Below are 23,449 nucleotides of genomic sequence, written 5' to 3'. Positions count from 1 at the left end.
AGACTATAAAAGATAGCTTTTACTGAGCTAAAAAATGAGCCAGACTTTTGAGAGCTCTCATTTATGGAGCAAGAACGAAGTGCCAGGCACTTTCCATGTGTCTGTCAAATCCTCATAACCCTGAGAGGTAGAAAGAGTTAGCTCCCTTTCACAAATGACAAAGCTGGGGCTCAGAGAGGTGAAGTTACATGGCCAGGGTTGCACAGCAAAAGAGGGCATCGAGCCAGTGCTGGGACCCAGGCTCTGACACTTGGGCTAGGAGCTGGAGCCAGGCCTTTCTCCCAAGTCAGGTTTACTAAGAGCTATGCTGCTGCTGTGAGCCAATCACCCTTTCCTGCCTCACTCCACGGAGCGCGATGAGTGGGCGGGAGAGAGGACAGGCGGTTCTTCAGGGCAAGAGGACTTGTTTCAGCCCATTTGGGAAGCAGCCCGGCGTAGCATGGCCTTCTCAAAGTGTGTGTGTCTGCATGCATGTGTGCTCATGCATGCACACATGTGACTGTGTGTGATGTTGGCTGGCTGTCGGGTCTCACAAAGCCATGTGATAAAAATCTGGTACATCTTTCTGAAATGTCCGTTTTACTCAAAAAATACAAATAAGAGAAAGAGAGACACCACAATTTTATATTAAAACACAGAGGGCTATAGAATGTAAGAGAACACAACCTTCACATGGTATGTTAAGATAATGAATGACAACTAGCATTTGGGGGCTGTGGTTCTTATTATGTGCCAGGCACTAATCTAAGAATTTTGTATGGTAACTAAGCCTCACAACAACTATCTGTGTAGGGACTGTTAGCAGACACGGAGAAGAGAAGTTAAGTCACTTGTCCAAGTTCACACAGCTAGTATGTGGAAGAGCCTGGGAACACAAAGCATTTCATTAGACAAATCTTAGAACATCTCTATTATCCATTGTTTGTTCAATTAAAAGTTTGTAACAAGGGTCAGGCGCAGTGGCTCATACTCCTGTAATCCCAGCACTTTGGGAGACCAAGGTGGGTGGATCACTTGAGGTCAGGAGTTCAAGACCAGCCTGGACAACATGGAGAAACCCTGTCTCTATTAAAAATACAAAACCCCATCTCTACTAAAAATACAAATCATGGTGATGGGTGCCTGTAATCCCAGCTACTTGGGAGGCTGAGGCAGGAGAAATGCTTGAACCTCAGAGGTGGAGGTTGCAGTGAGCTGAGATCGCGCCACTGCACTTCAGCCTGGACGACAGAGCAAGACACCACCTCAAAAAAAAAAAAGTTTACAAGGACGGGTGAGGTGGCTCATACCTGTAATCCTAGCAACTTTGGGAGGCCAAGGCAAGTGGATTGCTTCAGCCCAGGAGTTAGAGACCAGCCTGGGCAATATGGCAAAACCTTGTCTCCATTAAAAATATAAAAATTAGCCAGGTGTGATGATGGGTACCTGTAGTCCCAGCTACTTGGGAGGCTGAGGTGGGAGGATCACTTGAGCCTGGAAGGCTGAGGTCACAGTGAGTTGTGATCATGCCACTGCATTCTAGCCTGGATGACAGAGAGAGACCCTGTCTCGAATATAAAAAATAAAAATAAAACAAAAAATTGTTTAAAAGTTTACAACAAGATTTATACACAAGAATGAGGATAAGAAGTAGCTGGCTCCGGCCAGGCATGGTGGCTCACACCCATAATCCCAGCACTTTGGGAGGCCGAGGCAGGTGGATCACTTGAGGTCAGGAGTTCAAGATCAGCCTGGCCAACATGGTGAAACCCCGTCTCTACTAAAAATACAAAAATTAGCCTGGCATGGTGGTGTCCACCTGTAATCCCAGCTATTCAGGAGGCTGAAGCACAAGAATCGCTTGAACCCAGGAGGCAGAGGTTGCAGCAAGCCGAGATCGCACTACCACCCTCCAGCCTGAGTGACAGAAAGAGGCTCTGTCTCAAAAAAAAAAAAAAAAAAAAAAAAAAAAGAAAAAAAGGTAGCTGGCTCCCCTTTTGCTTCCTCTTCATGAAATTATAAGGGCTGCCAGTTGGGAGCAGGTACTCTACCTCTGTTGTCTTATTTAATTCCTACAACAACCCTATGGGAGAGGTAGCATTGAAAGTTTACAGATGAAAACCTGAGGCTCAGGGAGGTGGTGTCATGTAGCTGGTCACACAGCTAAGAAGTGGCAGAAAAGGATTTAAATGCAGGTCTGGCTGATCACGAAGCTGCTGCTCTTACCTACACAGTTACACCAACCCTGGCCTCCACGTTCTCTGGCCTCTGGGTTATGTTCTTCCTCCCCACAACTCCTGTTCTCTTCAAGAGAGGGTAGTTTCATGAGTGAGCTGGTTCTGGGTCAGGCTGAGCCAGGGGAGGCTCACAACCTCTGAAGCTCTGTCCCTCCAGCAGCCAAAAGCACACTTGTCATGAAATAATTACAAATTCCAAGAATGAGAAAGTAGTAATTAGGCACTGACTGGGAGCTTGAAGATCTGGATTTTTATCCCCAGTTCTGTGAGGGAATCTTTGCCTGAGTCACTTTCCCACTCTGGGACTCAGTTTCTCCATGTGTGAAATGAATCTAGTAATGCTTCTTGAGTGCCTGCCACGTCCTGGCAGGCTTTTAGGTGCTTTATGTTCAGTATATCGGCACACAACTGTGGACAGGGTTCTTACAGTATTACAGGGAGGAGACTGAGGCTCAGAGAGGGGAAGGAGCTTGTCCAGGGTGGCAGAGCTTGGGAGTAGATGTGCTGGACCAGAGCTCTGCTTTTAGTCTCTGCACTGTTTATATTTATTCCTCAAGCCACTGGGCTTCGACGCTGATCAGATGCTGCCAGGCTGAGTGAAAGGGTTCTGCATATAGAGCGCCAATGCTGGACAAGAGTCCCGGGGTGCTGTGACTGGGTCATGCCAACCACATTGCCACTCTGGAAAGAAGAAGAAGGAATAAGGCTAGGAATCTGACACCAAGCCCAGCAAACTCTGTGGTGGGGGTCATCTGGAGCCTACCAAGTACCAGATGCTTTACATATGTCATCTAATTTAATCATCAATTCAACCATGTGAGGCTCAGAGACGACAAATAACTTACCTGTGGCCCGGTTCGGTGGTTCAGACCTGTAATCCCAGCACTTTGGGAAGCCAATGTGGGAGGACTGCTTGAGCCCAGGAGTTTCAGACCAGCCTAGGCAACATACAAAAAAAAAAAAAAAAAAAATTAGCCAGGCATGCTGGCGCACACCTGTAGTCCCAATTACTTAGGAGGCTGAGGTAGAAGGATCACTCGAGCCCGGGAGGTCAGGGCTGCAGTAAGAGCAGCGATCATGCCACTGCAGTCCTGCATGGGAAACAGATTGAGACCCTGTCTCAAAAAAACAAAAAGAAAACAAAAAACTTACCTGTGATAGCACAGCTGGTAAATGACAAAGCTGAAGTTTCAACCAGTGTCTGTATGTTTCCCAGACTCACAGAGAGAACGTAACAGGATTACTGCTGTGGCTGGAAGAGGCCAATTCTGCAGCACCCATCCGTTTGCATGAAGTTTCAAAGCAGTTGCAGACATCCAAAGCACTGGGTAAGGAGGCCATCCTGTAGACTGTGGCTCTGACAGTTACTCCAGGGTGACCTTTAGCAGGTCCCCTAACACCTATGAGCCCTGAGGGGGGTGAAATGGAAGCACCCCCCAACCAGTCCACGTTACCACATAGACTGTAAAATGCCGCCCACTAGTGAATGACCTCTTTTGAAACACTTTCTTGCTGTTCTCTTTGTATATGGAGTTGAACCTGCAGTGGAAAATGTGATTGACAGGGATTAACACCTAGGCCCCTTGGGGCCCACCTGGATGAACCCTCAGTGGAAGCTGGGATCATGAACAGTGGATATGGAACCACTGTAAGACCAGGTGGCCCCTGGCCCTGATGAAGAGAGTCAGGGTGTATGTGGAGTGGGGAATGGAGCAATATGGTTGTCTGTCCTGATGGTCCTGAATCTCTCATCTCTTCCCTGCATAACCTACAGTGGCATGTCTTGAAACCCTTTTTTTTTTTTGGAGATGGAATCTCACTCTGTTGCCCAGATGCTCGGCTCACTGTAACCTCTGCCTCCTGGGTTCAAGTGATTCTCCTGCCTCAGCCTTCCCTTCCCAGTAGCTGGGATTACAGGCACGTGGCACCATGTCCAGCTAATGTTTGTATTTTTAGTAGAGACGAGGTTTATCATGTTGGCCAGGCTCGTCTTGAACTCCTGACCTCAGGTGATGTGCCCCCCTTGGCCTCCCAAAGTGCTGGGATTACAGGTGTGAGCCACCGCGCCCGGCCTTGAAACCCTTTTTTTGATGCTAGAAATGGCATAGGTATAGGAGGCCGGGCGCGGTGGCTCACGCCTGTAATCCCAGCTCTTTGGGAGGCCGAGGAGGGCGGATCACGAGGTCAGGAGATCGAGACCATCCTGGCTAACATGGCAAAACCCCATCTCTACTAAAAATACAAAAAAAAATAGCCAGGCGTGGTGGTGGGTGCCTGTGGTCTCAGCTACTCGGGAGGCTGAGGCAGGAGAATGGCGTGAACCAGGGAGGCGGAGGTTGCAGTGAGCTGAGATCGCGCCACTGCACTACAGCCTGGGCGACAGTACGAGACTCGGTTAAAAAAAAAAAAAAGACGAAAAAAAGAAATGGCACAGGCATAGGAAACAAACCAGTATTCAGAAATAACTTGGATCGGTGAGTGGGGAGGTTATTCTGGGGAGTCTGCCGTGCCTTGGGTACCCTCATTGCCACACAAGGCACATTTTTAGCCCCAAAGGGACCAACTGCCAGCTGGCCAGCGACCACCTCAACTCCGGGTAATGAGTTCCATATGTTTCCATAAGAGCCCAGCTAAGCTTTTCCCCAGCAGTTCTTACAGTGTTCTCTCCCTCCCTGCCTCATCTCGATGCTTGGCCACCCTTGTTCTATTTGCTCCTAACGAGGGTGGCAGGGAGGGGGCTAGGTGGGCAATGCCATGAGACAATGCTTTGGGAAGTCACCCTTCCCTGACTTCATTTTTGCAGATCCTCAAGCTAAGAGGCAGTCTCTCGGCCTCTCCAGGCTTCCGCTGCCCCATCTCTATAGTGGGAAAAACAACCCTTACTCAGGGTAGGGAGAGCATCACGAAAAAAGCCCTGGATAGTAAAGTGGGAGGCTGGTGTTCCAATCCCGACGTGAACACTAACTTGCTGTGTGTCCCTGAGCAGGTTCCTGACCCTCTCTGGGCTACATTTGTGACCTCTAAGGGCCCGCCCTTCCATCCCTGACAAGCTTCAGAATTACAACAAATGACTTAAACAGCAAGGAAGAACATCTGTTTTCCTGGGTGGCTTCAGGGTAGGGGTCCCCAGGAAGCCTAAGGCCTCCCTACCCTGGCCACCCTCACTCTAAGCCCAGGCTCCCTTTGACAAATCTGGCCTGGTGAGAGCTTCTGCCTGCAGCATCGGGCACAAAGTAGAAGCAGGGTAGCAGTGAGGAGAGGCGTCCCCCGATGGAAGCACAGCTCCACAGCTCAGAAGGCGGAGGCGGGGGGGCGCCTATGGTCAGCCCCCAGCCACGGCGAGAGGTGAATATGAGTTCAGGGGACTTCAGAGAACTCCTCCCTCCTTAATCTGGTTTGTCAAAGGCAACCCCCAAGTCCCGGTCTCAAGGTGTCTCACTACCCTGATCCCGACTGCCCACCGACCCTACCCAAACACGGACTCACTAACCTTGGCTTTTGACACTGCCCACAGACGGACCCCCACAGCCTGACTACCCACATTTATCCCTAAAGCCTGCCCCAGGCTGGCGAAACCCCAAATCCGGCCACGCTCTGACCCCTGATCTCAGTCACAAAGAGACTCCGTGACCTTGCCACTGACTGACCCCTAAGAGGAGAACTAATCAGAGAACAATTAAATTGCTCGACTCTCAGCGAAGCACCTCATGGAACAGAGGGGCGGAGGTGGGGAAGGACTTCGAGAGGGCAGAGGCTTCCCGGAGGAGCCCAGCGGGCCTGGGGCCACACTCGGAAGGCCGGGAAGGCCCTGTGCAGGGCACGTCGCAGGCGCTCGAGGAATGCGAGTTGCCTGAAAGAACGAAGGAAGGAAGGAACCGGGTGCGATCCAGGGCGGCCTCGCGGCCGGGGCAGGAAGCGGGTGGGGGTGCGCCGAGGCTGCAGCGGCCCGAGCGCAGCTGGGGGCAGCGGGAGAGGAGTGGGGTCAGCGACTCCGCTGGGTGGGGGGCCCCCCAGGCCGCGACGCTGGGAACTGGGAGGCCGCGCTGCTGGCAGAGCGGCGGGGGCGCCGCGAGGCTCCGGATGGGCTGCGAGCCCCGCCCGCAGGCTTCGGAGGGAGCCGGAGCCAGAGCGGAGCCAGAGCTCAGACATCCGGGCGCCAGCGAACACCTGCGAGCGGCCCCCAGGGCCCGCGGGGGGAGCGTGGGGCGCCGGGAGGGGCGGGGCGGGGAGGAGGCGGGGCCGGCTCGGCTCCGCCCTGCCGGGCTCCAGGCCACGTGGGCCGAGGCTCTGCCCCAGCCCGGGCGCCGCAGCGCCGCCGGTGGGGAGCGGCTGTCTCCGGGGAGGTCTGGGAGTGGGCAGAGGGGAGCCCTTGGAAGCAGCGCTGCGGGAAAGAGCGCGGCAGGAGGTTCTCAGGTTTAGCCTGGGGCATGGGGAAGAGTGGTGGCCACGAGGGGTGATGAGGCCGGGAAGAGAGATAATTGAAGGTTGTCCGGCGCGTCCACAGCTAGAGAGCTATAACTGGCTTTCTGAAAAGGGCACCATTTCTGGTGTCACAGACATGAATTTGAATTCTGGTTTTGTTACTTAGAAGCCGTGTGGCCACCGGCAAGTTACTTCGCCTGTTCTGAGCTAGTTTATTTACAAAATAAAGACACCTCCCAAATGTCTGTATTTCACAGCCGATGCGATCAGCTCTGAATCCGATCGCATGCGACAATTTGCACAAGACACTCAGCAGTGAATCTTGTAGTTAAGGAAGCCTTGTGGATACTTTATGCGCCTTATAGTTTATCCGAACAACACACATGGAAAGGAGGTACCGACATCCCCCTTTCACAGATGAGGGGGAGTCCTAGGTCTTTCATTCCACAAGCACTCCCTGGGACAAGCGCTCCCTGGGACAAGCACCCCCTGGGGACCAAGCATGTGCCAGGCTTTGGGAATGGCGAGGGAAAAGAGCCAATCTGAAGAGAACGCAAGAACATGAGCTTTGAAGCTAGAGGAAGCTGGGGTTCCTAAACCCTGCTCTGCTACTTTCTTGCTGTGTGACCTGTTTCTTGCTGTGTGCCACTTTCTTGCTGGGTGATCAAGTTATTCAGCCTGAGTCTTTTTTCTATAAACCAGGGAATGTTACCCATCACGGTGGTTTGTGAGGATTAGAACAAAAATGAAGATAAAATAGTCTGGAACCTGGCAGGCACTTCCATAGGTGATTATGACAGAAGACACTATCCTCTCTGGGAGTTTTCTGACCTAGGGCCAAATTGCTTTCACTCTCTAATGACTAATGAATTGGCATGCTGGTCTTTCTTTTGTCCTGGCCACCTGAACAACTCAGTCCTGGGAGTCCTGACAGGCAATTTCCTTGGAATTAGCTTAATAATACCTCGTAGGTGTGTGATGCATTTCAAAGAACTTTCCCACCATTATCTTCTGTCCTGGGAGGCAGCAGGGCACAGAAGGAGCATGGCTCAGAGAGGTGGAATGCTTGCTCAAGGTCACTCGGCAGATGACCACCGCAGCCCTTTTTAGCCTTCCACGGTACTGAAACTTCCGAGCAAACAGGAGGCAACATGCTGTGGCAGAAAAGGGTATAAGACGTTGAGCTCAATGCCTGGCTCTACTGCAGTTCATGGTGTAATGTGGGGCCTAGGACCTCAGAACCGCTGCCTTAGAATCAGCTTCCTTTACAGATGCAGAAACTGGGGCTCAAAAGAGGCAAAGTCCCTAGCCTGAGGTTATACAGGTAAGAGGTGACAGAGCAGGGATTTATGTCCCTTTATGGTCGTCTCTAAAGCCAGCACAGCACACCTAAAAAACAATCCAAGATAGACCCAACCCAGGCCTTGTATGTGGTTTGGGGCAAGGGTTCCTCACATGAGGATTGAAGTCTGCTATTGCTCTGCACTGTGTGTGTATTTTTTGAAGAGAGTGTTCGTATCTTCCTTCAGATCAGAGTGACCAGGACACAGAACAGGTTAAGAACCACTGATCAGGCTGGGAGTTTGGTTGGCAAGGCCAGAGGTTCTCCTCCTCCCCCATGCCCCTGTTCACCCCAGCAAGCTTACCAGGGTTAAGGCACTAAAGGTGATGACGTGACCTGTTTGTTATGAAATATTGAAGTAATTCATGCCAGGGACCAACACACAGATGAGATCATACCATAAACAGGAATCTCTAGTAAGGCCAGGCACCTGGTGAAGCCCACCTGGGGAGCCACCAGGGGTGTGGGGGAAGGCATGGGTTGGGATCTTGCTCTCTGCCCCACTGCCAGGCCTGGCCTCAAGGAATGGCCAGTCCCCAGCCCTGCTCCTGTTCACCACAATCAAGTCACTGAAGTTACGGTTCAAATCCCATCTCTACCTCTCAAAGGCTGTGAAAACCTGGTTCAGAAGCATTACCCACAGAGGTTCCCTTTCCCCATTTCTGAAATAGGGACAGGGATGCTTACAGAATAGGTTCCCAATGGAGGTGGTGTAGAAATACCAGCAGAAATGAGGACTGTGGAGTCTCTGCCTCACATTCCTTGTTCAGGGTCGGACTCTACAACCACCTAGCATTAGAGAAGGGATTACTATCAGTACTTCCCAACCAGCATCCAAATCTTTATCCATTTCAGGAGACCTCCCTCTTTTTTCCAACTTTGGAAGCCCGCCCAGAGAGCAAGAAGGAAATGAAACCAGGCCCAGTTATCAGTTTATTCATTTTTGGAATTGGTCTATCAACCACCACCCATGTCTGGGCACCAGGTGAAGCAAACTTGAGGCTCTCCTCTTACCACATCCCCTGCTAGAAAGGCATAGTCAATAGTAACAATAAAGAGGAAAGCTACTGCTAGATCTCAAGGGACATGAAAACTCAGTTCTCAAGTTGCCTGAGCCACCAACTTTCAAGTTGCCTGAGCCACCAACTTGCTGGGTGAGCTTGCACCAGTCTCTGGTTTCTTCATCTCTGAAATAATGAGGCAGAGCCCACAATTTTCTCTGCACCCATCCCTCAATGGACATGAGACTCCCATCATGAACCCTTCTCTCTCCACCCCATCCCCTCTCAACCGGGCAGTTTTTCATTTCCCTCTCGTGGAATAAGCAAGTTCACTTTCCCAAAGCTCCCAAAATTCGGCCATGTGCGAGAAAGCATCATTAGTACTTAGTGGAGACGGGTGTCATCATATACACAAGTGTTTAAAAATCGTTTATTATGCAAAATGTTAACTTTTATAAAAAGTTTAATATACATCGCATTGTTACAGAAAGTCACCTTCCCGTAAAAAAGGTACAAAACCTATATACTCTATTATAGAGTTCATAAATCAGGGCAACAGAACCTTTCTCCAAGGAGACCAGAAGACCAGCTCTGCCGCCGCCTTGGCATAGTTTGGAGAGCAGCCACTCCTTCCACACCTCCACGCTCTGAAAAGACCTTAGAACTTGGGGGTGGGGTGGGAGCAGGGTGACGTCGCCCAGCTGGTGGCCAGAGCTAGCTCTGGCTCTTCAGGCCACAAGTTCACAGTCCTTCGCTCCTGAGCACCAGGTTCAGTCTCCAGGAAGGGGTTTGGTGAAGTCAAGTGGGCAGGGCGAAGTTGGGGCCCATCCCTGCCGTCCGGCTTCCGGCAGGAGAGGTTCCCGGGGTCCCAGGCAGAACGGGCGCCAGCACCTGCGTTCTGGGCGGGGGAGGAAAGAAGACCAAGGAGCAGTCAGTTTCCGCCGAGCGCGCCGAGGCGGGGGCCGTCCGCAGACTGGCCGGCGCCAGGGAGGAAACTTGGTCTCTACCTCCAGCTGATAACTCCGCGCCCCACGCTGCCCCCACCCAGTTGGCGCCAAAGACCACAGGCACAGCTTGCGCTACCCCTCCCACTTGGAATTGACACTAGCTGGGAGGGGGCTGCTGAAGACAGCTCCCTATACAACATGGAACAGAAAGACTTGTATTTAGTCGGACCCATGTCTACTTTCCCAGACCCTCGGCCACTGCGGGAGGGCAGGGGCCAGGCGCATTTAAGGCTGAAATGCACATCACATGGAAACTGACTCTGCCATTCATTTGATGCAACCATGGGCAAGTCACTTGTCCCTCTCTGGCCTCAGTTTCCCTAAACCGAGTGAGTGGCAATTTTTCAAAACGTCTGCCAACTCCAGGACTTGCCGTTTAAACCTCCCTCTCCAAGAGAGAAGATACTCACCTGGAGGTGTCAGGACACGGCCGAGTCAGTGGCAAAAGCTCCTTTTGTCGTTGGAGATGACAAGTTCCGGAGCGAGCTCGGCTGTCTGATTAGAGGAAAAGAGGGAAGAGTTACGCGAGGCAATCGGGAGCTCCGAAGGTCCCGCAGCATCCTTGCCTGGGTGTTCAGCCCTGCCCCGACTTCGAGGCTTACCTGGATGGGAAGGTGGGGGCCATCAGGGGGTCCAGGGACTGGCTCAGCCAGGACTACCTGCAGGTCGAGAATGTAGTCGATGACGCGCTGTAGGATTTCCACCTGGCTAAGCTGAGTGCCTCTCGGGACTCCGGGTACCAGTTCCCGCAGGCGGGAGTAGCAGTGGTTCATGTCGTCCAGCAAGCTCAGCGGCTCCTCAGCTGCCGGGCCCTTCCCTCGGCCCCGGGCGATGGCCAGACTGCGTTCCGACAGGCAGCACACCGCCTCGTAGCAGCCGCGCACCGGGCTCAGCGCCTTCATGCTGGGGAGTGAGTTCAGAGGTGCCCCAAAAAGAAAGAAAACCAAAAGAAGTCCCGCTACAGTGACCTGCAACGCGCGCACGCTCGCCGCCGCGGGCACTTATAGAGCCTGCCTGGAAGGCACGCCTCTTTATTCAAAATGGCCCGCCTCGGCCCCGCCCCCGCCGGCCATGGGCGTTCACAGCCCGCTTAAATTGCAAACAGGCTTCCTCCGGCTGGTCTGACGCCGAAGACCGCGGAGCCGCAGATTCAAAGAATGAGGAAGCGCTGATACTGGGGAGAGGCGGGCCTCTCCGCCAGCAAGGATTTAAAAATCACTCAAAACCATTAACTTCCAGAATTTGCTTTTTCCTGGCAGCGCCCCAGATCTTTGAGCTTCCCGGCCCCCTGCCAGTCCGCCTTTAGCCCAACACTGGTTCGAGCCCACAGCTCCTCCGAGGTCATAAATCCCTGAACAGCAAAGAAGCTCCCCCCACCCCCCGTTTTTTTTTTAAGCAAAAGATTTTTCAAGGGAAACTTGTAAGGAATTAGTGCCGCCTTGTTCCCCAATTTGCTGTTCGTCTGACCTCCAGACTCACTGGCGTCAGGAATTATCTTGTGACCAGAGGGAAAAAAAATTAATTGCGGTGAAGCTGAGGTTACAATGAAGAAAACAGATTTGCGCTAGGCGCTGAGATTGCAGAAGGAGGAGGGAAAGGGGGTTTGAGCAAAGAACACTATTTATTTGAGCAACAGGGGAAAAGAAGAAAGCTTGAGCCCATGCTTTTTGCATGGGGAAAAAAGGAGCCTGGACCCTCTGCCCCATAAACTCCATAACGAACTAAATATATGCACAGTTGTGCTTTGTGAGTTCAATTAGAATTTTAGACAAGGTTTTAAATATGGAGGCACAGATGAGACAATTTCTATATAAACCTTTTTAAGAGCCCCCCCCCCCCCCCATTGGGTCAGCAAATTTCTTAACTTCCCCTCTCCTCACTTTCCACACACCTCTGTGCAGAAAACAATGGTAATTTCATTGCTCTATTGTCTGTCCCTTTCTGCTATGGAAGGGCAGGCCACCTGGACTTGATTATTCTTAGCCCTGCTGAAGTAGCTCCAGCTCCATCTGAAAGACCACGAAAGAAACCAGAGGGCCGGCAAACTAAGTCCTGTATTGCAACAGGACACTGTGCTCAATATTCTTTGATTCTTTGCTTTCCTCCTTGTCACCTCCCTAGACATTTGGGAACCTGCACTTCCAAGATGCTGCTTTCCATTTTGGAAATGACCAAGTGGGATTCCCCCAGTAGTTGCTTTCCTAATGAATCATTGGTGAATATTTATGGAGTCCCTCCACATAAAACAGTGGCTCCTGCTTTCAAGAATCTCACAATCTGGGGAGACAAGATTAACACAGGAAACAAGAGTTTGATAATGTGTGGCACTAATTAACAGGACAAGGGGGGCTCAGAGCCGAAGAGTCTCAAAACGGTTAAAAAGGACACTGACTGGGAATTGAGAGCCCTGGGTTCATCATGCTAGCCCTGACAATAATTTGTCATGTAATCTTGAACAAGCCCAGGTACCCTGGCTTTAATTGCCTTGTGAGTAAAATAGAAGATGGTACTAAGTGATTATTTAAAATCCTTTCCAACTGTAGAAGTCCAAGGCTGTGAGAAATTTGGATATGTAGGTGAAGGATGCTGAGGGGCCCAAGGAAGGCATTTAAGACATGCCCAATGTCACACTACAAGTAATAGCAGAGCCAGTCTTGAAGCCTCGTTCTTTTCCATCAAACCACAGGGCTCTGTGGCCCAAGAAAGATTTCTTCCTGGAATGTTTTTTTCAAGGACAGGCTCTTCAGTAAGAAAAGAGGAAGAAAACCTGTGAGTGGGCAAGTCAGTCTTTATATGCTACAGCAGTCAAGTGCCAGCTATTTGGTCAGGAAAGGCAAAATAGTGGCTGTAGGAACTCCTGAATAACCGAAGAGAAGATCCTTCTTTTCCTATCTTGCAGACTTCTGTGGCAAAACGGTCAAGTCCAGAGGGTTCTAGAAAAATCACGGGCCAGGCAGATTTCTGTGCAAGTGCCCATTCTTCTTCTTCTTCCTTTTTTTTTTTTTTAAACTGTGTAGACTTTGGCTGAGTTATCCTGGGTGCTTCTATTTTCCCATCTGTAAAATGGAACTAATTGGGTCTACTCATTCATTCATTCGATAATTATTGAATGCCTCTTCTCTGCAAAGCACTTGATGTGCTCACTCCATCTGATCTTAGTCTTCTTACTGCCTGGGGGACCCAGCATGGGCCAGTTGTGTGGAAGGTGTACAGTCTACCCAGATTCTCCTCCCTTCTTTTCCTTCCTCTACTACTACAGCTGATGCCTTAGGCTTGTATAGTGATTTAGGTTTGCAAATCACCTTCGCATTTATTATTTCCCAGGTTGCTTCCAGGCTGAAATGCCCATGGGCTGTGTGACATAAGGCAGAAGGATGCTGTGGGATTAGCAAGCAAAATTCTGTTCTGTGCATGCCAATAATTTGCAGTGTGCCCTTGGACGAATTTCCTCCCTTCCTGGGCTTCATTTTCTCTTAAAAAAAAAAAAAAAAAAAAAAAAAAAAAGTAGGTAGGAGGAGGTTGGGAGGAAGCAAGTTACCTTTAAGGGTTCTCTCTAGCCTCAGATTCTAATTCTGAAAGAAGCAGGTTATGGTTAGGAACACTGAATAGAGTTTAAACCCAAGAGACTTCTTTTTCCCCACAGCAGACTGGACAGGCTAGCTCAGGCCTTCTGCAACTTGTTTAGCAGTGGTGGGGCCTCAGCCTCTTATTCCAAATGCCTCTGAACTTTCTGTTCCCAGTTCTGCTCCTTTTACCAGCTTTTTCCCCCCTCTTGCATTTTTTATTTTTATGAAAGGATGTCATTAAGGCTTTTGTCTGCGCTGTTTTTGTTTCAGAACTTTTCTCACAATCCTATTTTTTGTTGAGGAATCCGCTCCTTTGCCCAGCTGTGGGTCCCGGTCCCACAGCTGTGTTGATCTAAGACTCAGCCCCAGACAGCCTGGCGCCAGGGTGGGACGTCATGCGTTCACACAGGGATGCGTGTCCCAGGCAACCTTTCCTCGGGCAGTCACCGGCCGGCGACTGCCTCCCCCACCAATGAGCGCCGGACACCCGAGAAAGGGGCGGGGTCTGCACCGCCCCAACCGCGAGCGGCTTGTGAATTGCAGATGCTGAGAACTTGATAATGTTGCTTCAATTGGGGCCCTTTAAAGTCTTTTTTTTTCTTTCTCTTTTAGTTCTTTATTTTTTTTTGTCTATTCCCTTTCTTTCCACCTTCTTCCTTTATCTATATATGTGTATAATTTTTCTTCTTCTTTTTTCTAACTATCTCCTCCCAGTGTCAGGAATCATTTTGTAAGCATTTCCAGGAACTCAATCTTCCTCTGCCAAAATTAAAAAAAAGAAAAAAAATTCAATGTTGTGCTCTCTGATTTTTTTTTTGAAAAGTTGGCAGAACTCTTTAAGTTATACTGTTTTGTTTTTAAAAAATTTTTAGAATTTTTTAATTTCGTGGTAGTGGGCTCTCTAAATTGTTGATTTCAAAGTCAAAGTAATGATGACAAGGATTGCAGATGCCTTTTTGTCTAAACTGAGCCTCTATTTATTATCTATCTATCATCTATCATCTTTTTCCCATTTATGTTCCAGACATGGGGATCATGGGGACCTCAGAAACTTGCTTACGTTTACTTGGGATGTCAGTAGCTGGCCTGTGGCCAGAACCCAGACCTCCTCTCATTTGACTCTCTGTCCACTCTGCCCTCTCTTTTTTTTTTTTTTTTTGAGATGGAGTCTCACTCCATCGCCCAGGGTGGAGTGCAGTGTTGTGATCTCGGCTCACCGCAACCTCCACCTCCTGGGTTCAAACAATTCTTCTGCCTCAGTCTCCTGAGTAGCTGGGACTACAGGCGCACGCCACCACACCCGGCTAATTTTTGTATTTTTAGTAGAGACAGGGTTTCACCATATTGGTGAGGCTGGTCTCGAACTCCTGACCTCATGATCCGCCCGACTTGGTCTCCCAAAGTGCTGGGATTACAGGCGTGAGCCACCGCGCCCGGCACTCTTAATAGCATTAGGGTGGTCTCAGAACATTCCCAAATGCCACATTTCATAATATGTATCTCCTTGCTCATAAGTGCCTAGAAGGTGTGGTGAGGACTTTGCAGTCACACACATAGAACATCCCTTCTCCTTCTCCTCCTCCCCTCAGAGAGTCTGGAGCCCAAAGGATTGCTTGAGATTCAGGTGATACAAGGAAAGCACAGGGGATTCAGAATCAAGACCAGGCTCAATCCTTGCCCAGACTTCTCCTACCTTCACTCTGCCTCAGCTGTCTCTTCTATTAAATTGGGAGGAAAATAGCATCCATCTACCTCACAGCTGGAAGAGTCAAAGGGGACAAGGGATGGAAAATGGTGTGGGAAACAGTTATTTTTATGTGCTGTAATGTGATGTAGCCCCTGTTGAGTGGGATAGGTGGTACCAAGTGAGTTGAATGGTTCCTGCTGAGGCTGTTGTCAGGAAGGTGAGGAGCATCAGGATCTAAGGCATGAGTCCTTACAGGGGTGGGGATTTCAAAGGCCTCCAGGATGGGCTACTCTCTAGCTCAGAAGCACTCAGCGCCACCGCCACCATCATCATTCATTGAGTTCTGTTTGCCAAGTCCTGTTTGCCTTCTCACACATTTTCCCGCTGATCCCTTTTATAGACAGAGAGACAGTGGCTCAGAAAGGTGAATGTGCTTGCCCAAGGTCACATAGCTAGATAAGTGGCAGGTCCAAGATTTGCACCCAGGTCTGCCTGTCTCCCAAAGCCTGTATCCTCCTGCACCTGTGCTTTTCCTTCTGCCCTCACAAAGGACCTCCTGGGAAGGTAGCTTGGACCTGAGAGGGTTTTATTCTACCAGATAGGGAAAAGCAAAGGTAAATCCATTAGGTAGGGAGACACACTGAAGTGTTGGGGTACTAGGGGAAAACATTGTTTTCTGTGCAGAGAGACTCAGAAAGCATTGGAATTTGTTGGAAATCTAAAGCTTTTCCTCCCTCAAAGACCTTCCTATCCATACTTATGTTTTAGGAGATGTTTATTCTTTTTTTTTTTTTTTTTTTTTTGGAGACAGAGTTTCACTCTGTCACCCAGGCTGGAGTGCAATGGCATGATCTCGGCTCACTGCAATCTCCGCCTCCTGTGTTCTAAGCTATTCTCCTGCCTCAGCCTCTGGAGTAGCTGGGATTACAGGCACGAGCCACCACACTCTCGGGCTAATTCCAGGCTGGTCTCAAATTCCTGACCTCAAGTGATCCACCCACCTAGGCCTCCCAAAGTGCTGGGATTTCAGGTGTGAGCCACTGTGCCCGGCCAGATTATTCTTAAAGCAAGTACACAGTAACTATTCCTGTTTTTAGGAGTCAGCTTTAGAGTTGAGCTCCCTCTTCTAACCCAGAGTCAGCCTAGCTTCAGTCAGCCACACCGCCCTGAAGTTAATTAACCCCTTACTTCAGCAGGCAGGCAGTAACTACAGAATGCCCACAGACCATCTGGGATTGAGGGCTGAGCACCCACAGGGAAGCAGGAAGGGAATTCATTTTCTGAGGAACTGTCATGTGTTCAAAGTTTCATAAATTTTAATAATTGGCCCTCGAGTTTTTTTTGGGTAGGTATTATCATGATCATTTTCTCCACAAAAATACTGAAATTCAGCAGGGCATGGTGGCTCACATCTGTAATCCCAGCCCTTTGGGAGGCTGAGGTGGGCGGATCACCTGAGGTCAGGAGTTTGGGACCAGCCTGGCCAACATGATGAAACCCCATCTCTACTAAAAATACAAAATTTAGCCGGGTGTGGTGGCGGGTGCCTGTAATCCCAGCTACTCAGGAGGCTGAGGCAGGAGAATCGCTTGAACCCAGGAGGCGGAGGTTGCAGTGAGCCGAGATCACACCGCTGCACTCCAGCCTGGGCAACAGAGCGAGACTCCGTCTCAAAAAAACAAAAAACAAAAAACAAAAACAAAAATGAAACAAAACAAAAACTGAAGTTCAAAGAGATTTATCCACACAGCTGACGGGGAAAAGGAGAAAACAATCAGGATTTGAATCCAGGCCTATGGCTCAAACATTGATACACACAAAAACAGAGATCTTCAAGCTGCTCAGTGACCAGACACAAAAGGACTGGTTCCCTCATCCTTGCACTTCTAGGCTAATGAGTACAGAGACAGCCTTTGCCTCATTTCTCTGTTAAGGGAAAAGTTTGAAACTTCTAGACTTTGGAGAGCATCAATAGGTTATGTAGGAATTTAACTCAGACTTAACAAACAGCAAAAGAAAAAGAATTATGAACTCATAATGCAGAGTTTCACTACTTCCAAAGCAATTTCATTCAGTTTCATTGAACATTCCCCACCACCTTGTGGGGCACACAGCTCACCTGCTTCGTAATCAAGTCTTATTTGTCTCCCTGGAGTCAGTATCCTTCACGGTGCCTGGCACCAAGTAGGCACTTAGTAAAGTTGTACTGAATTAAGTTCCACCCCATTAATTGCTTTTGGGAGACAACTTAGAGGGGGGATTTGAGACTCAAATGCAGGCTGTGCTGGATGACTGATTCTGTGACTCCCAGGCATAATGTTGTTTGCTGTAGACAGATGCTGATGGTTGGATTTGGGACCCCACTAATCGGGGTTCAGGAAAGGCCTTAGAATGATGGGGTCCAAGGTAAGAAAAGATGAAGTCCAAAAAAGGCCTTGAAAAGCAATATTCACCTGCCCAAATGTGTTGGCCTAGGTCTCAGCAGTAGTTCAATGGCTGAGAGAGTAGAGAGGTCGGGAAGGGAGGGATGTGGCCTGGGGACCGAGCTGACCCTGCCTGAGAGGAAAGGGCTTCCCTGACCCTAACCGGGCCAGAGCTCTGCAGTGAGCTAGAGATACGGGGGTGCCAGAAAGCAGAGGTAGGGGCTGCAGCTCAGAGAGAGCCTCCTGCTGGCCACAGCTATCCCTGAGTGTAATCAAGTGGCCCAAGCATCAGCAGGCTTAGGAGGATCTTTTGTAAAGTGCCAGTCATGAACCAGACATTTTACATGTATTATCTCCCTCAATTCTCATATCAGTTGAGGCTCAGAGAGGTGAAGTGACTTGCCCAAGGTCACACAGCAACTGGGAGGCAGAACAGAGTCCAGAGTTTATGGTTTGCAGCATGAGCCAGGCCACCAATTGGAGGGAGAAAGGAATCAAATGCTGGAGAATGGGAACTGTCTTAATAAGAAACTGGGAGCTGGGCATGGCTCAGACCTGTAATCCTAGCACTTTGGGAGGCCGAGGTGGGCGGATCACCTGAGGTCAGGAGTTTGAGACCAGCCTGGCCAACATGGTGAAACCCCATCTGTACCAAAAATACGTAAGTTCGGCTGGGCGCGGTGGCTCACGCCTCTAATCGCAGCACTTTGGGAGGCCGAGGTGGGTGGATCATGAGGTCAGGAGATCGAGACCATCCAGGCTAACGCTGTGAAACCCCGTCTCTACTAAAAATACAAAAAATTAGCCGTGTGTGGTGGTGGGCGCCTGTAGTCCCAGCTACTCGGGAGGCTGAGGCAGGAGAATGGTGTGAACCCAGGAGGCGGAGCTTGCAGTGAGCCAAGATCGCAAGCCACTGAACTCCAGCCTGGGCGACAGAGCGAGACTCTGTCTCAAAACAACAACAACAACAACATAAGTTCGCTGGACGTGGTGGCTCATGCCTAAAATCCTAGCTACTCAGTAGACTGAGGCAGGAGAATCCCTTGAACCTGGGCAGCGGAGGTTGCAGTGAGCCGAGATCATGCCACTGCACTCCAGCCTGGGTGACAGAGTGACTCCGTCTCAAAAAAAGGAAGTATGTATTTGACATGGATTTTGTTTCACAGAACTTTATGGTGTCAGGCAGTGTGTGTGTGTGTGTGTGTGTGTCTCAGTTTCTTTCTTTTTTTCTTTTTTTGAGACGAAGTCCCACTCTGCTGCCCAGGCTGGACTTTAGTGGCGCAATATTGGCTCACTGCAGACTCCAACTTCCGGATTCAAGGGATTCTCCTACCTCAGCCTCCTGAGTAGCTGGGATTACAGGCGTGCGCCACCACGCCCAGCTAATTTTTGTATTTTTTGTAAAGACGGTGTTTCGCCATGTTGTCCAGGCTGGTCTCAAACTCCTGACCTCAAGTGATCCGCCCGCCTCAGCCTCCCAAAAGTGCTGGGATCACAGGCGTGAGCCACCGCGCCCGACCTCAGTTTCTGAGTGTATTCCTACCGGAGAATATGCTGTCCACCCTTGTCTGAGTGTGGGGCTCTCCTTGAGGGCTGTGCGCGGGGTGCGCCTATGTGTCTTCCTCCCTGGGTGTTTCAGCCTGTTGTGTGTGTTGTGTCCCCGGGTCTAGTATAGGATCTTCCCTGGGTGTGCGGCTTTCTATGTGCGTGCTTCAGTGTATGTCCATCTTCCCCCAATCTCCTGGCCAGGTGCAGAACAGGGCCAAGAGGACAATAGGCTCGAGCGCCCGGGTGGCCTTTTCCTCCACTCCCTCACCCACCGCGACCCTCCCCTCCTGCACCCCGCGCCCTGACTGCCCCCTCTCTGGCCCTGCCCGACCTTCCGCGGCCCTCCCTGCCCGCGCCCCGGCGGCCCCACCCTGGCCCTACCCCGCCCTCCCCGCCCGCGCCCCGCGCCCGGCGGCCCCCACCCCCGGCGGTCCCGGACGCGCAGCTGCGGGACACACAATCGCCGGCGCCCCCTCTCCGCCCCCCGCGCAGCCCCTCGTCCAACAAAAGCCGCTTTCTTTCCCCACAACAGATTAAAGACCAGGAGGGGGTGAAAAATAGCTTCTCCGGCCACTGGCGGGGGAGGGGCGCGGGAAAAGCTGGGGCTTTGGGGACTCTTTGATAGCGAGTGTGTGGGAAACCCGAAGGAATGTGGCTGTTAGGACCGCCGCGGCGGGGCCAGGCGCCGGGAGGAGGGTCCGCACCTCCCCCGCTGGGACCCCCGGGACCTCCCGGACCCCCGCGGCCCCGGCGTCCCTGCGGCCCCGGCGTCCCCACGCCCCACGCCGCCAGCGCCCTGCACGCCGCCTCCCGCCAGCTGAGCGTCTCCCGCGCCCCCTGCTTTTCCTCCCCTAGTCAATTTCCTCACATTCTAATTTCCTTACTTTCTTCTCACTTTCCCTTCCAATTCTCCTTTTCGCGAGTCCCCTTTTCTCGCCCTCCACCTCTTTCTCTCTGTCTTTTGCTCAAGTCTGTTCCCCTCGTCTCCCTCCCCGGGTCTTTATCTTGATCTATACATTCTTTTTTTTTCTCTTTGTCTGGGACACACTCTGTGCCTCTTTGTTTCCGTGTCTCTTGCTATTTCTTGGTGGCTTTCCTGGGTTGGGTCCCAGGGATGGTGGATTTAGCACCGTCGCTGTCGCCCTTTCTCCTGCCCATCTGGAAGGGCTGGGAAAAGCAAGCCAGGGTGTGGGCAGTTTGTTTAAATGTCCCTCTCCCGCCACACACGTGTGAGTGCAGGTGGGCGCTGGGCAGGGAAGTCTGGGGAGCCCAGGAACACCCAGGGAGGAGCTGTGGGGAGGCCTGGCCAGCTAGACCAGGATGGAGCAGGGATGGGGGGACTCGTGGAAGCCTCCAAGGGTTTGGAATTATTTTTGGCCCGGTATAATTCAGTCTCTGAAAGGAATTCCTGGCCCAGGACCGGATGGTGGCCTTGGGACCCTTATGGGAAATGAGTTGGGTCTCCTGGCCCCCTCCTCTCTAGTCCTTGGGACAGGCTAGTGGGAGGAAGGGGGCTGGTTCAAGACAAAGGGCTTCCAGGTGGCTGAGGAAGGAGACCTTCCATGTGAAGACAGCGTGGTACAGTGGGGAACTCAGCCCCGGATCTTGGAATCCCAGCTTTCCCCTGGGCTCTGCCACTCCCTGACAACCTGGGCGAATCCCTTCTTCCTCTCTGGGCATCATTTTCCCCACCTGTAAAATGAGATGTTTGGACCAGTGGCCTTCAGCCTTTTTTTCCACCCTCAGATTCTAAGGTCTGATTTGTTCCAAATGCATTGCTTATATAATGAATCTGCTTTCATATTTTGTGTTTATGAAAGACAAGCATTCAGTCAGGCTTTCTGATTAGCATGCTTCATTACCATGCAGAACTGGTCTAATTCAAAGAACAAAGACACCCCAGCCAAAGATACCCTAGACAGACTCTCGAACAGAGATACCCCAATTCCAGCTAAAGACACCCCAGACAGACCCCAAAAGCTCTTGGTGTTTTAGTAGTCTGTGCAGCAAAATCCCATGGAGGAAGAGCACAGGCTTTGCAGTCAGACAGCTTGGGTTTGAATCCTGACTCTGCCAGTGTCCAGCTGTGACCTTGGGGAGGTCACACACACCCTCCCTCAGTTTTCATATCTGGAAAAAAGAAATATTCATAATATCCACCCCCACAGAATTGTGGTATTATATCAGATAACAGATACAAAAATTTAAGAAATAGGTGCTCAATGAGAGTTAGGATGTTGATGCTTTATACGAATGCTGTCCAATAGAACAATAATGCAAGCCACAAATGTAATTTTAAATTTTCCAGCAGCTATAGTTAAAAAAGCAAGGACAGTGAAATTAATCTTTTTTTGAGATAGGGTCTTGCTTGTTGCCCAGGCTAGAGTGCAGTGGTGTGATCATGTTCAAACTGCAGCCTCGATGTCCTGGGTTCAAGTGATCCTCCCACCTCAGCCTCCTGAGTAACTGGAACCACAGATGCGTGCCACCAAACCCGGCTCATTTTAAAATTATTTGTAGAGACAGGGTCTCACTATGTTGCCCAGGCTGGGCTCGAAACCCTGGACTCAAGCTATCCTCCCACCTCAACCTCTCAAAGTGTTGGGATTACAGGTGTGAGCCACTGTATCTGGCCTTAAAATTAATTTCAGTAATATACTTTACCTGATCCAATATATTCAAAACATTATTTCAACATGTGATGAACACAGAAAAACTATTATTCCTACATTATTTTTTATACTTAGTCATCAAAATCTCGTGTCTTTAATTCAGCACATCTCAGTTTGGACTAGATACATTTCAAATGCCCTGTAGCCACACATAGCTAGTGGTTACCAATTGGAAAACTCTGGTACTCCAGATGTGTGCCACCACACCTGGCTAATTTTTTTAAAAAAATTGTGTAGAGATGAGGTCTTGCTATGTTGCCCAGGCTGGTCTCAAACTCTTAGCCTCAAGCAGTCCTATCATCTCAGCCTCCCAAAGGAATTACAGTCATGAGCCACCATGCCCAGCCCAGATGAGATTTTGGTACGTGAAGACAGGGCAGGAGAAAGACTGGAGGGAAGGGGGCAGAGAATGGTATGAACAAAGCTGCTCAGGTGCAGATCACTTGATTGGGCAGGAGCGAGGAGGTGGAGAGGTGCAGGCCAGGATTGCAGAAGTAGATGGAGGTGGGGTATCTGGAGAGCTTTGAATGCCAGGCTAAAGAGCACAAATAATGTAAGCATACTTCCAGGGGAAAAAAAAAAGAATTTGGTCAGTTTTTTCAGAGTGACTGTGGTTATGAGATCCACTTTATTCAGGGAAGAAGGCAGCCGTTCTCTGGGTACTGTAACTATTCCTGTTTCTATTGAAACCTGTTAGTGCTAACTATCATTTACTGAGGATTTACTATGACCAGGCGCTATGCCAAGCACTTTGTGTTAATAATCCTGTTTAATTATCTCAGCGAACCCTCATATGCTGCTGATGGGAAGGTAAAACTTTGGAAAACAGCTTGGCCATTTTTAAAAAGTTAAATATCAGCTGGGTGTGGTGGCTCACGCCTGTAATCCCAGCACTTTGGGAGGCCGAGGCGGGCGGATCACCTGAGGTCAGGAGTTTGAGACCAGCTGACCAACATGGAAAAACCTCGTCTCTACTAAAAATACAAAATTAGCCGGGTATGGTGGCACATGCCTGTAATCCCACTGTAATCCCAGCTACTCGGGAGGCTGAGGCAGGAGAATCACTTGAACCCAGGAGGCAGAGGTTGCAGTGAGCTGAGATCGCTCCGTTGCACTCCAGCCTGAGCAACAAGAGCAAAACTCCGTCTCAAAAAAAAAAAAAAAAAGTTAAACAGCAATTTATCACATGACCTAGCAGTTCTCCTCCTAGATCTCTACCCAAGAGAAATGAAAACAAGTCTACCCAGAAACTCATACACGGATGTTCACAGCAGCATTGTTCATGATAGCAAAAAAGTGGAAATGACTCAAATGGCCATCAGCTGATGAATGGATCAACAAAATGTGGTGTATTCATACAGTGGAATATTATTCAGCTATAAAAAAGGAATGAACTACTAATCTACACAATAAATAGATGGACCTCAAAAATATGCTTACATGAAAGGAGCAAGACACAAAGGACCACATACTGTGCAGTTCCATTTATGTGAAATTTCTAAAAGAAATTTCTATAAATTTCTAAAAATTTATAGAGACAAAGTAGATTAATGGTTGCCTGGGAC

General features: G+C 50.1%; 1 protein-coding gene and 2 long non-coding RNA genes across 4 annotated transcripts in view; 1 reads left to right on the top strand and 2 right to left on the bottom strand.

Moving 5' to 3' along the window:
* Nucleotides 1-602: 602 nt before the first annotated feature.
* On the bottom strand, nucleotides 603-3,159 carry LOC129393605 (uncharacterized). The gene is made up of 2 exons (XR_008620576.2): nucleotides 3,062-3,159; nucleotides 603-2,897 (listed from the first exon to the last, which is right to left on the bottom strand). It is a non-coding gene; the product is annotated as an uncharacterized LOC129393605 (long non-coding RNA).
* Nucleotides 3,160-3,440: 281 nt separating this feature from the next.
* The window catches only part of LOC134728550 (uncharacterized), a 91,161-nt gene continuing 71,152 nt past the window's right edge, over nucleotides 3,441-23,449 (top strand). For both annotated transcript variants that reach the window (XR_010109068.1, XR_010109070.1), the window contains exon 1: nucleotides 3,441-3,544. This is a non-coding gene — a long non-coding RNA (uncharacterized LOC134728550). The remainder of the gene's footprint in view (nucleotides 3,545-23,449) is intronic.
* Nucleotides 9,398-14,313, bottom strand: ID3 (inhibitor of DNA binding 3). The gene is made up of 3 exons (XM_003810755.5): nucleotides 10,591-14,313; nucleotides 10,399-10,483; nucleotides 9,398-9,879 (listed from the first exon to the last, which is right to left on the bottom strand). Exons 1-2 carry the CDS (start codon nucleotides 10,888-10,890, stop codon nucleotides 10,424-10,426), a joined length of 360 nt encoding a protein of 119 aa, XP_003810803.1. The 5' UTR covers nucleotides 10,891-14,313; the 3' UTR covers nucleotides 9,398-9,879; nucleotides 10,399-10,423.

The sequence above is a fragment of the Pan paniscus genome, chromosome 1 (genome assembly GCF_029289425.2).
Source record: "Pan paniscus chromosome 1, NHGRI_mPanPan1-v2.0_pri, whole genome shotgun sequence".
In the NCBI taxonomy this organism is placed as follows: Eukaryota; Metazoa; Chordata; class Mammalia; order Primates; family Hominidae; genus Pan; species Pan paniscus.
This window is presented reverse-complemented; position numbering and strand designations above follow the sequence as displayed.